The sequence below is a fragment of the Trichosurus vulpecula genome, chromosome 6 (genome assembly GCF_011100635.1).
Source record: "Trichosurus vulpecula isolate mTriVul1 chromosome 6, mTriVul1.pri, whole genome shotgun sequence".
Taxonomy (NCBI): Eukaryota; Metazoa; Chordata; class Mammalia; order Diprotodontia; family Phalangeridae; genus Trichosurus; species Trichosurus vulpecula.
The window spans coordinates 43,934,251-43,947,392 of record NC_050578.1 but is presented as its reverse complement, the minus strand read 5'-3'; the positions used below and the strand labels follow the sequence as shown (position 1 = coordinate 43,947,392).

Genomic DNA, 13,142 nt, shown 5'->3' with positions numbered 1-13,142 from the left:
CCAGATAAGGCAAATCAACACTTTATAATCGTGAAATTAGACACGGCCCTTCAGGTAAGGAGCTTCAGGAAGTAGGCAATCAGAGGGCAAGGGGAGGCTGCTGCTTGTGCTGAAAACCACTGCCCTGGGCTGGTTGAATAGAATAAATGCAAAGAAGGAGCAAGCATCTCTGCAGAGCCTGAGACAGTGTTCTTAATAACGGAGCACAATTGCCATGCGTGGACATGCCACTGGAGGGCATGGATTGGTGGGGAGGCTGGCTGGGCTCGCATGGCAGATCCCTTCTCCTCTGGCAGGTGGTTTCTGAACAGCCCTAGCAGGCGGATTGTGCTCACTGATTTCATCAAGCCTGCATGTGCGACAACAGAATGGCATTAGTACAGGGTCACTTATGGCAGCAGTTTGAGCCAAAGGGATTCTCTGAACACAAACACAGCCTTTTTTATTCCTCTTTTTCCTCCCTCCCCCCCAATCCCACCCTTTCCCTCAGATATTGTTCTTGTCAGCATGGGTGAGTCTCCCCAAAGAGATTTAAAAGGGGGAAAAAGGAGCTGAAAGCCAAATACATAAGTGGAAAAGGCTTATTCTGGGGACTTTTTCTTTTCCATTTTGGTATTTCCCACTGGACTTTGCTGATAGAGAGTTTAGAGAAAGGTTGATATAGAGGAGGGTAGAATGAGATGGATCCTGTCCCATTAAAATGTTTTTATATTTCTTCAAAGCCTCTAAGTAGTTCATAGGTGTGTGGAAATCATAAGCCATCTCAAATCACAGCTGTATACCACGTACCCCTACCGAAAACTTGATTCACCAAAAGAAGGTTCTTTAAAAAAAAAAAAGCAGACCCACATTAGAAATATTTACAGAAACTGATAGTAAAGATGAATGGTTATACATCTAGGCATACAGCAGTGGTTTTAAAGTTTTTTTCTCATAAACCAATATTCTTTTTCCTAAGGAACCAAGGCAGTCTGCATATTTAAGCTGACAGTGTCATGAGAGGCTTGCACATGTGCCTTTTCCTTCAATGAGACCAGCTGTTTTTGTTGAGTTTTTTTTTCAGGTTCAAGGGTCTAATGTGCTTTGAGGTTGCTCTATACATGCAATAGGCAGGTTTTGTTTCTACCATAGTGCCATACTGCATGGGCTGGACAAGAAAATTCATCTACAATAATGTAACATCTAAAATTTTGCAGCACATCTAGGGGAACCCAAGGCCCACTATGATGCTTTGGGCCATCCTTTGAGGACCACTCTTGTACAGAATGTAACGTTCTTAAGACTCGGCTGTAAATGATTGCATACCCTGGATGGTATACCTTATTGAAAAATAACAGAGTAGATAAAATGGGACAATGGTGTAGCAGTATACATTAAGAAATCCAGAAATCAAAGAAGGAAAATATAGGGGGAGAAGGGAATATGCAATTATATAGTGCCTACTATGTAGTAGGTACCCTTCTAGTATCTCATTTTATTCTCACAACAATCTTGCAAGGTAGATGCTATTATTATGCCACATTTTACAGTTGAAGAAACTGAGGCAAATATAGGCTAAATGACTTCTCTAGGCCTGGGTCTGGAGTCAGGAAGACCACAGCTCAAATTTGGCGCAGGGCTCTATCCTTTGTACCACCAGCTGCCTCCATAGTACAGGGTGTCCCTAAAGTCTGGACACATAGGAAAAAATGCATATTTTGAAATATTTGGAATATTAACAGACCTTAGCTCCCTTGACTTCTTTTTCTGGGGTATGCTAAAGGAGAAGGTGTAGTCAATGAAAATCAGATGCAACACACTTGATTGAATGCATAAAGAGTGAATGTGCTAAAATTGAGGGCAATGTGGAGTTATTGTATCGAGTTCACGTGGATCTTGCAAAGCGCATCAACCTTTGCATCACAAATGATGGAGATCATATTGAAGATGTTATTTGTTAATATTCCAATTAAATTAAATGTTGTTAAAGATTTTCATTCATTTCATTTCTTGAAAATAGGCATTTTTGCCTATGTGTCCAGACTTTAGGAACACCCTGTAAAAGTGGAGAAAGTATTTCAGTGAAGATCAAAGGAGGAAAACACAAGAGTGACATCGTCATTAGTATACACTACAGATCACCTGGACAAAAAAAGAGGGGGTAGATTAGGCATCCAGAAAACAGATCCCGGGCCTGGCATTGAGACATGTTATAGCAATAATGGGCAGCGATATGCTGGTAAGTGTGAACAACTAGCTTTCCTGGAAGGGGTGTGTGCACAACACATACACTTATGTCTAATATACATTATTAACATTTGCCTTTCACTTTTTAAAGTCCAGACTATGGAGAAAACAATAAACCAAACCCCAATATATAACCATTGCTGATTTCTGAGATATAAATATTCACGTGGAAAATTTAACAACTAGCTCTCAGGAATCAGTTTGTGAGGGCACTAACAAGGCATCCAGGGGTGGGGAAATTGCATTTACTGAAACTTCCTCTCTGCCAAAAACAGAGCAACTAACATCTTCTTGACTTGCCCTGATGGTAGTGGAGGAAGAAACAAGGGGAAAATTTATTCTGCATCTAGTTCTCAATCCCATGAAGGAATTGATTGTTAGGGTGGAAATGATGGCAGATACTGGGCAGGGAAATCACCACTTTGCCACAGGGTCAGTGATACCTCTATCAGAGGCAATCTAGGCATAATCTGACATGGACCTTAGATTTTAGAAAAACAGTTCTCAAAGAGTTCAAAGAAAAGATAGTAAAGTCACATCAAATGAAATGTTTCTGACTAGGTCAGCCTAGGAGGGAAGGAAGATGGTCAAGAATGAAATTCTGAAGGACAAGGAAAATATGGAGTTTATGTGAATGGACCAATGTGGATGCACAGGGAACTCACCAAACAGCTTAGACTTTTAAAAAGAAACGTACCAAAGTTTGAGGCAAGGCCAAGGAATAAGTCCTATAAAAATAATGATAGGAATACTAAAGTCTGAATGAGCTAATGAAAAGCTAAAGATAATTAAATGGGTTTTATATTTTGTTTTGAGAAAAAAAAGAAGAATCACCGGAAGGATAGGTTCTTTGCTAGGGGTGGACGGGACAGTGATAACTGACAATAGAAAGAAGGCAGGGTTCAGTCTTAGTTGTTTCTATTTTCTCTGCAAAGGTTAATGACCTTTACACTGTAAATGACAGAACAAAAATGACCCCCTTGGAGCTCATATCCAAAATAAGTGAGGAGGTAGTAAGAGGGCACTTAGCTACCCTAGATAAATTCAAGTCACCAAGCCCTACTGAACTGCATTCTGGGTCCTGAAAGAGCTGGTACATGTGATTGCTGAGCCACTGTCAGTGATATCTGAAAAACCATGAAAGTCAGGAGAGGCCCTGTCATGTTGTTGTTGTTCAGTCCTTTCAGTCATGCACAACTCCCATTTGGAGTTTTCTTGGGGTCGTTTGCCGTTTCCTTCTCTAGGTCATCTGACAGATGAGGAAACTAAGGCAAACAGGGTTAAGTGACTTGCTCAGGGTCACATAGCCAGGAAGTATCTGAGGTCAGACTCCAGGCCTGGCACTCTATCCATTGCACCATCTAGCTGCAACATTGGAGAAGAACAAATGTCCTGATATTTTAAGAAATGGGTGGGGGCGGGATAGAGAACTGTCTGCAAACCATTTTGATTATTGGGAAAAGTCCAGAATGGATCATCAAAGAAATGTTAACAAAGAACTAGAAAGGGAAGTTTATTACAAAGAGCCAGCATGGCTTCATCAAGAATAGGTCATGCCAACTTAATTTCATTTCCCTTTTTTGACAGCATGATTCATCTAGTAGATAAGGGGATGTGGTGAATATAGATCATTTCGATTTTAGCAAAACTTTTGATAAAGCAGCTCATACTATTAATTATTGAGTTGAGATGTGGATTGGTTGGCAATACAAGCAGATGGGTTCTGGTTGGATGGATAGGTTTAAAGAGTAATTAATGATTCAATATGGGCAGCTAGGTGGTGCAATGGATAGAACACCAGGCCTGGAGTCAGGAAGACTTGAATTCAAATCCAGCCTCAGACATGTCCTAGCTGTGTGACCCTGGGCGAGTCACTTAACCCTGTTTGCCTCAGTTTCCTCATCTGTAAAATGAACCAGAGAAGAAAATGGCAAACCACTCCAGTATCTTTACCAAGGAAACCCCCAAAGCGGTCACAAAGAGTTAGACATGACTGAAAAATGACTAAACAATAAAAATAAGAATGGACAGCTAGGTGGTACAGTGGATAGAGCACTGGGCCTAAAGTCAAGAAGACCTGAGTTTAAATCTGGCCTCATACACTTACTAGTTGCATGACCCTAGGCAAGTCACTTAATCCTTATTTGCCTCAGTTCCTCATCTGTAAAATGGGGATACACTGGAGAAGGAAATGGCAAACCACTCCAGTATCTTTGCCCCCAAAACCCCATGGACAAAATCCATGGGGTCACATAGAGTCAGGCCCAAGTGAATAACAACAATGATTCCATATCGATGTGGCAAGAGGTCTCTAGTAGAGTACCTCAGAGATCTATGGCTGGTGCTAGCCCATTTCATGGTTTTATCAATGACTCAGATAAAAGCATAGATGATAGACTCATCAGGCTTACCAAATTTACCTGATGCCTGGAATGCTTTCCCTCTTCATCTCAGCCTCTTAGAATGCCTGGTTTCCTGGCAGATGACACTAAGCTGGGAAGCACAGCCCACATAGTAGAAAGCACAGTCGAGCTCTAAAAGGTCCTTGACAGGCTAGATTATTGGGCTAGATCTGAGAAGATGAAGTTCCCTAGGAATAAGTGCAAAATCTTATCCTTGGGTATGGAAAATCAACTTTACAAGCATAGCTTTAGGAGGCAAAGTTAACAAGTTTTTTTCTGAAAAAGATCTGGGAGTATAGAGAACTGATGAACTCGGAGTGGATTGAAGCATTTTTTTCTTTTGTTTTTCTTGCTTTTTTGGAAAATGGATAATATGGAAATGTCTTGTATAATTTTATATGCATAATGGATATCTTTTTCTTGCCCTCTGAAATGGTGTGAGAAAGTATAGGGAGAAAGAGCATTTGGAACTGAAAACGAAAAATATTTTTTAAAATTATGGGGGTGGGGTGGGGATGGGGGAATGAGTTAGTGGCCTATAAAGTCAATACAAGTCTAGCAGTATGATGTAGCAGCCAAAAAAAATCATGCAATCTTGAGCAGCATTAAGAGGGCCTAGCTTCCAGGAACAGAGAGGCAATTGTCCCACTTTTCTGTGCCCTCAGATTTCATCTGGAGTACTGTGTGATTAATTCTGGGTATCAGTTTAAAAAAATGTCAGTAAACTGGGGAGTGTCCAGAGGACGGCAAGAAGAATGGTAGAAGGCCTGGGGATGCATCTCATATGAGGAACACTTGAAGGAACTGGGCATGTCTAGTTTGGAAAGGAGAAGATTCACTGTGGAAGGGGCAGGAGGGAGATGAGAACTGTCTTCAGGTGTTTGATGGGCAGTCACATGGAAGATGTATTGGACTTGTTCTGTTTGGCCCCAGAAGGCAGAATTAGGAGTAATGGGTGAAGGGTGACCTGTGATGAGTTTAGGCTTGATTTCAGGAAAAGCATCTTAACCATTCAATCTATCCCAAAATAGAAGGGTCTACCTCAAGACTTAGTGGGTTCTCCCTTTTTGGAGATCTCCAGGTATAGGCTGGACCATCATTGTCTGATATGTTATAATGGATAATCCTTTTATATATGACTTGAACTAGATGCCTACTGAGCTCCTTCTAACTCTCAGATTCTGGGACTGTGTGAATGAAAAAAAATCACTTCCCATAAGCACCAAGGCTGACACTCAGAGCTTTTTCACTGAAACTCTTGACCATTTGGAAAAGTAAATCATATTGCTGAAAAACAGGAAAAGAAATACTATAAACCAGGGATTTTTAAACAGTTTTGTGCCATGTGCCCCGTTGACTGGTGGGTGAAGCATATGAACCCTTTCTCAGAAAAATGCTTTTAATGCATAAAATACATATTTAAATGTAATAAATAAATAAATACTATAATATAATAAATAATAATAAATTAAATAAAAGGATTAAAAGGAAAACAACTATACTGAAAATAGGATGCATTTTTCCCCATCCGAGTTCACCCCCCACCAAATCTATCCACTGACCATCAAAGAACAATAATGTTCACAAATTAAGAAGTCCTGCTATAGACTAAACCCTTCCCAGCTGTTAAATTGAAAGCCAGAAATAAATAAGCCCCTATATTTTTAAAGAGGTTTGTTTAAAAGGGAAAAAAAGACAACAGCAAATTGCTTTCTATTAGAGAAAGTATTTTTAGTAGCCATAGCCTCCCACTGATTTCCAATTTGGTACTCAAGGCTTCCCCAAAGGTATTTAGCCAGTAACATGAAATAATTTTCTAGTATTCTGTCCCTGTGCAACAAATTTCCCACTAAGTGAAATTCTTGCTCCTTTTTCTATATCTTGTATGGCTTATCTTGACATAATCCCATGGTATTCATTGGGCTAGAGGTGTGGGTCAAAGGATAGAGATTCGAGTCTTAGATTCCCCCATTTCCTACCAGCTAGGTGGTGCAGAGGATAGAGTTATGAGACTAAAGTCAGGAAGACTCATCTCACTGAGTTCAAATCTGAGCTCAGACACTTACTAGCTGTACAGTCCTGGGCAAGTCACTTAACCCTGTTTTCTTCTGTTCCTTCACTTGTAAAATGAGCTGGAGAAGGAAACGGCAAACCATTCCAGTATCTCTGTCAAGAAAACCCCAACTGGGGTGACAAAAAGTCAGACACAACTGAACCACAAAAGGTGGAGTTGTAAACAGAACACTGAGTCTAGAGCCAGAAAGACCTGGGTTCAAATCCAGCTTCAGACACTTATTAGCTGTTTTGGCCTCACTTTCTTCAACTGTAAATATGGAGATAATATTAATACCTACCTTCCAGAGTGGTTGTGAGGATCAATTTAAATAATATTTGTAAAGTTCCTGGCACAAGGTAGAAACTTAAATATTTGCTTCCCTTCCTTACTCTAGCAACTCTGAGTCTCAGTTTCTTCATCTGTAAAGTGAAGGGATTGAGCAAAACTATCTCTCATATCCCTCATGCACAACAATCAATCTTCCGTCTCCCTGACTCCGTCCCCCATTCCTGGAGCACCTTGGCTTCCCATCTCAGCCTCTTGGAATCCCCAGTGTCTTTCAACACTTAGCTCAAAATATTCCTTTGAGCTCAGACTACACCTACATACAGTAGGAGACTTTTCCTGATCCCGTCACCTGTTCAGTGGCCTCTTCTGCAAGGTTCTGTATCTACTTTGTGTGTCTTTTGTATTTGTCTCTACACTTTTTTTCTCCCAATAGTGTGTAAGCTTCTTGAAAGCAGGGACTGTTTCATTTTCATCTTTGCATCTATCTCCAGTGCCTAGCACAGTGACGGGCACATAGTCAATGTTTAATAAATATTTGTTGATGGATCAATTCTCCACACACATCCAAAATATCCTCTAATTCTATGGCAGTCTTCAGTTCTGATGACTCCCTTTCAAACCTGACTTGTGGATTTTAGGCCTTTGATTTCTTTTCTTCCTTTTTTTTTTTTACTTTCTCTATCCTGACTCATTGTTAGTGAAAGTATGGAAAATACCAGGTAAGAATGGGTTGGATGAGTAGGTTCTCCCTGTTCTCTCTGTTGTCCCCCTAGCCACTTGACCACCCCCCACCCCCGGCTACCCATGCCATTCTGTTTCTCGTTTGACAGTGAAAATAATATTTCCGCCACTCCTTTCTCTGATTCTTCATGCAAAGGTAGTCACTGGAGCACTTTGCTTCCTGCTAAAAACACTTTTTAATGCCTGAGTACCCCGATTTACCTGTAGGGCAGAGCAGAGGAAGGCAGCCCCTGACAGCTAGTTTCTCATTATTACTCTTTGAGTGAGAACCAACAGCTTGGAGCATCCAAGGAGATGAGGGGGAGGGGGGAGGCTGTTTTTTCTAACAGAGGTGCTTCATCATAACATGAGTGACTGGGCTGCCTTTTCTTTGCCTGCAATTTCCTCACCTGAACTCTGACCTTTTCAGCTTCACTCCCCAGCGAGTTAAGGACCCTAATCCAAGAGGCCAAGGAAATGAAGTGGCCCTTCGTGCCAGAGAAGTGGCAATACAAACAAGCCGTGGGACCCGAAGACAAAACAAATCTGCAAGATGCGATCGGCGCCAGGCTGCATGAGTTACTGGTAGGCAGCTCCCACCACCTGTTCCTTTAAAACGCACAAGTGTAGCATTTTGAGTCTAAAAAATGTCTTCCGAGATCAGATTTCTTGAAGCACAAGATGCCTTCGTCCCTTATGGTGGCTTTGCCAGACTTACTAATGAGGGGAAGTAGCTATTAGAAAAAGACTGGTCATCCAGAAGTCTGTCCGTGGGAAGCCTAAACAACAGCTAATGGAATGGCAGTCACAAAGCTCATCTGCAACCAATTAGATCATAGCATTCATAGAGCCATTAAGATGCTAGAAATAGTAGATTGTCTCCTATTGTTTTTGTATGGTTTTGTTTTGTACTTTCCTAAATTTGACTATGGTTAAAAAAAATCCACAGCACTTTCGGAAGTGTTTTTGCTTTGGGGGGCTAAGGGAAATTTAGCCTCTAACTTATGCCCTCCTATGCAAATACTAGCCAAGCTAACCCTGCTTAGCTTCTGAGACCAGGCTTGCTCTGGGTGGTGTGGTCATAGACACTTTATCTCAAGTCTTGATGTAATTTGGCATGCAACTCCAGTTCTTAGTCTCTTCTCCCCTTTCCTTACTCATCAATGCAGGAAGCTGCCTCTTTATGAGTTCCAGAAAGACCAACATGTTTATTCTGCAGTATGGACATAGATGTACAATGCTGGGGCACACTTATACCACTACTCTGGGTGATTGTAGGTTCCATTATCACACATGAACTCAGTGTAACAGGGAACTGACCAATGGAATTACAGCCCTCGTAGCATGCATGGTATGTTCTGCTTAGTATTAACTTGCATGAAGGCTTGATAAGCATGCTTCCAGAAATGTATGATGTGACAGAGGAAAATTTCTCCACTTATGTGCATGTACAGGTATCCTGTTTCCTGTTGGCTTACTCCATGGTGATAAAAAGCCTTCTAATTAGCTGCTGAACTGAAATTGTGTGTGAATTCAAAAGGCTTCAGTTGGGAAACTTCACCTCTCTCCCTCTTCTTGGCAGCACTCAAGGGAGGAAGAAGAAATGCCATATGCCTCTAGGTGTGAAGAGAGGCATTAGCTGTGGCCTGTAGCCACCAACTGCCTATCTCCCCACCCAAGCTGTCATGTGTCCATGAACACATGGCACTGTTGTTTTTGTCTCTCTCGTGTTTATTCTTCCTTACTCTTTAGGTGACTGGGTATTGAAGGTAGAATAAATAGACCAGGTCACAAACTTGTGAGCTTCAATGACTGGAGTGCATAACAGTGTTTGTTGACTAGATGAGGAGCCAGCTTGGACGAGTCAGCTTGACCCAGCCTAGCGGTGACTTGACCTGACAGCCAAGACACCGCATCTTACAAGGAAGGAAGTAATTCATCTATCGGCTATGCCAGACCCAAAAGTGAACCTTCTGGGAAGAATGTTTAGTAGTAGCCGATTTATTTTTTAATCCACTCTCTCTAGGGACTGAGTTGGCTCTTCTAACAAGGTGGTAGCCTGGTCCATTGAGTCTTCAATACTCATTCACCTGAGAGAAGGAATATATTAATACACACTGGCACTAAACAGCAGCATCATGTTTACTGGCTTCCTGATGACCAAGTGGGGAGATAAATCAGCCCAAACAGCTGCCTTATCCCCTCCGCCTGGAGGCTTACAGGTCTTCCTCAGTTGCTAGAAAGCCACGAGGGAGAAGGGGACCTTTTATCTCTTCAAGATTTTTGTGTTTACCCTCATCTCTAGTATAGCAGCCAATGAGGTGAAGGGAAATGGATAGATATTATATAGCACCTACTATGTGCTAGGCACTGTGCTAAGCACTTTAAATTTTTTTTCTCATTTGATCCTCACAACAACCTGTGAGGTAGGTGCTGTAATTATCCCCATTTTACAGTTGGCAGAACTGAAGCTAACAGAAGTTAAGTGACTTGTGCAGGATCACACAGCTAGTGAGTGTCTAACGCCACATTTAAACTGAGGTCTTGACTCCAGGCCCAGTGCTCTATCCACTGTGCCACCTAGCTGCTTCTAGTTATCATCACCATGGAGTAAACTGATAGGAAACAGAATAACTCTGAATACTCTGAATCAGGGAAAAGGCTCTCCATTGTATCATGAATTTCCGGAAATAGATTCGCTGAGCTTCCACGTGGGTGATACCAAGAAAAACACACCATGCCTACTCCAAGGAGTGCAAACCTATTGGCCTAGTCCTCTATTACATCAAGGCTCAGGAACTAGGGATGCCATTGAAAGTACCATTTTGGGGGGCAGCTAGGTGGCACAGTGGGTAGATCACTGGCCTTGGAATCAGAAGGACCTGAGTTCAAATCCAACCTCAGACACTTGACACACTTACTAGCTGTGTGACCTTGGGCAAGTCACTTAACCTCAATTACCCGGCCTTCCCCCCTCCAAAAAAAACAACATGAAATGTGAAAGTACCATTTCTGGTTGTTTCACTTAACTTCCCTGTTCTTTTCTGAATAAAGAAATGATGCTTATCTTATGATGATTTTCACACACACGCACACGCACACGCACACACACGCACAAAATTAAGCCAGAGACCAAGCCTTTGTAGCAACATTAGCATTACTATTCATTATATCTGATTGCACATGGTGCCACACAAGGAGCAGTATACCACCAACCAGTCCTTGCCTACTAGAATAACATCTCAGAAATATACACCAACACAGACAAACATGTATAGGATCCTAGATCTAGAGCTGGAAGGGACCTCAGAGGCCATCTAGTCCAACCCCTTCATTTTATAGATGATCACAGGACAGACAGCCTTATAGAAGTACTAAACCAAAATATGACAATACAACATACTGACATACAAGTCCAATGAGATAGACTTGGATACTAGGGAGAAAATGTTGGACAAGAAAAAGATGGACAATGATGAAACAATCACTTCTTCTCTGATCAATCCAGAAAGGCTTGATAGAGGAGTTAAGAATTTTAGGAATTGTTTAAAAGATGGAATGATGGCAAGTGATGGCAGAATACCCATGCAGATGGATGGGTCATTAATTAGACATTCATTGCTTGGGGCTTTGTCTTTGCTTCAGCTGAGGACTCAGGAAGGGGTGGAGAGGTAGTCTATTACAGTGTTATCCCCCATATTTTACTTTTCAATTCTATTCTTCTGGGACATATCTCTCCCTCTCGTTGAAAGCTTATGTTAACTTCAACTGAAAAGCTACGGATTTAAAAAAGAAAAAGCTCAGTAAATATGGGGCAAGTATGATTACCAGAACCTGGTTTGCATACTTCATATTTTCAGAATACTCTTATAGTTATGCATCCGTTATTCAACATCAGATTTCTCTCTTTATTCTATACATCTGGCAAACAAAAACTTGATGGCATTGAGAATTTAAAATTTTGGTACCCGGTTCATAAGGTCAGTTATTGGCATCTTTGAGAATCTAGACTATTAGACCTCCATTAATTTCTAATAATATATTCACTCTGGGGGCTTTCTGAGCATCAGTTTATATTTGCTTATTCAGTGAGCTATAATTTTTTAGAACACACAAACTTTGAAAAGACCCTTCAGATCTTTCCTTTTTGTGTAGCTCCCTGGTGTATGATCGCTAAAAGACCCTATTTTATAAATAATGCCAACTCTAGCACTTTAAGAGGAAGTCAGACCCAGCAACTTTTAACCTAAGCTGCTAATATTATTTTAGTTTTTTCAAAAACAAAAACCCAACCATAGTCATTGTTATACATCTGTGTGTGTGTGTATGTGTGTGGTGTGTGTGTGTGTGTGTGTGCGTGCGTGCGTGTGTGTGTGTGTGTGTGTGTGAGAGAGAGAGAGAGAGAGAGAGAGAGAGAGAGAGAGAGAGAGAGAGAGAAGTTGCTTGAGTCTGCTATGCTGCTTGTTTCTAAGTTAAACTTCACTGAAGCTGGACAGCTAAGCTTTCTTAATTCGTTTCACTAATTGGTGACTTAGTTTATGTGTTCTCCTTTTCCTTCTCAGGTTCTCCCTTCTCTTCTTCATCCGACCCTTCCCCACCAATGAGTTCATTTTTTTCATATGTGAGTGCGAGAGCTGTTTTTGTTTTATTTCATTTTTTAATGCTCCAAAAAAAATCCCATCCCCGTAATAAGTTCCCAACTTCATTAAAGGGGAGGGAGTAACCACAGCACATTCGGGATACAACCTCTGTCTCTTTAACTTCCTCCATTGATTAGAAATAAAGGCAAAGAATAACAGAGCTGAGAAAAAGCATGTTATAAATATATGTTTTCTATGCTATAGCACACTCAAGACTGAGGAAACCAATAATTTTGACCACCCCAACTCAAACAGAATATTTATATTTCTCCTATATTTTGCCTTCTTTTTTTTCTCTCCTATCCTTACCATTCCCTCCCCTTCCTTTTTCCCTTTGGTGTGTGGCCTCGGACAGAAATTTATGGCAGGGGCCAACCTCCTTTACAATACACACAAAGCTTGAGAGAGTTGGTCTGCTCTCTCCCAGAAAAAACACCTGCAGTAAGCTCTCCAAGAAACCTGGATAGATGGGAGATTAATGTGGCTGTAATAGCAGAGCAGTGTTTGGGGTATTATGCCCTCTCCCCAGGTAGATGGGCCTTTTCCGAGATGATACCAATTATTTATTGCTGAAACATCTGTTGATAACTGCAGCTGCCCACGTCAAACAAAGCATATCGTGGGGTCACAGGCTCTAGGGACTGAAAAACTCTCCCTCATGCTAGTTTTAGGCCATTCACCAACACCTCCCCCCCAAGTCCATGGGTTACCATTTCTTTAATGTTTCATCCTGCCGGCCAAAATACTTTGTAAACACAGCACTGCCTTGCCCCGTGGGCTTTGAAGTATTATTTCATCTCCGTTGGTAAT

The 13,142-nt window shown here is 41.3% G+C and overlaps 1 protein-coding gene across 1 annotated transcript in view; it reads left to right on the top strand.

Annotated features, from left to right (window-relative positions):
- ALPK1 (alpha kinase 1) overlaps positions 1-13,142 on the top strand; it is a 129,886-nt gene that overhangs the window by 55,426 nt on the left and 61,318 nt on the right. The window contains exon 3 of the mRNA XM_036764557.1: positions 8,123-8,277. Within this exon, the coding sequence (XP_036620452.1) occupies positions 8,123-8,277 (155 nt within the window). The remainder of the gene's footprint in view (positions 1-8,122; positions 8,278-13,142) is intronic.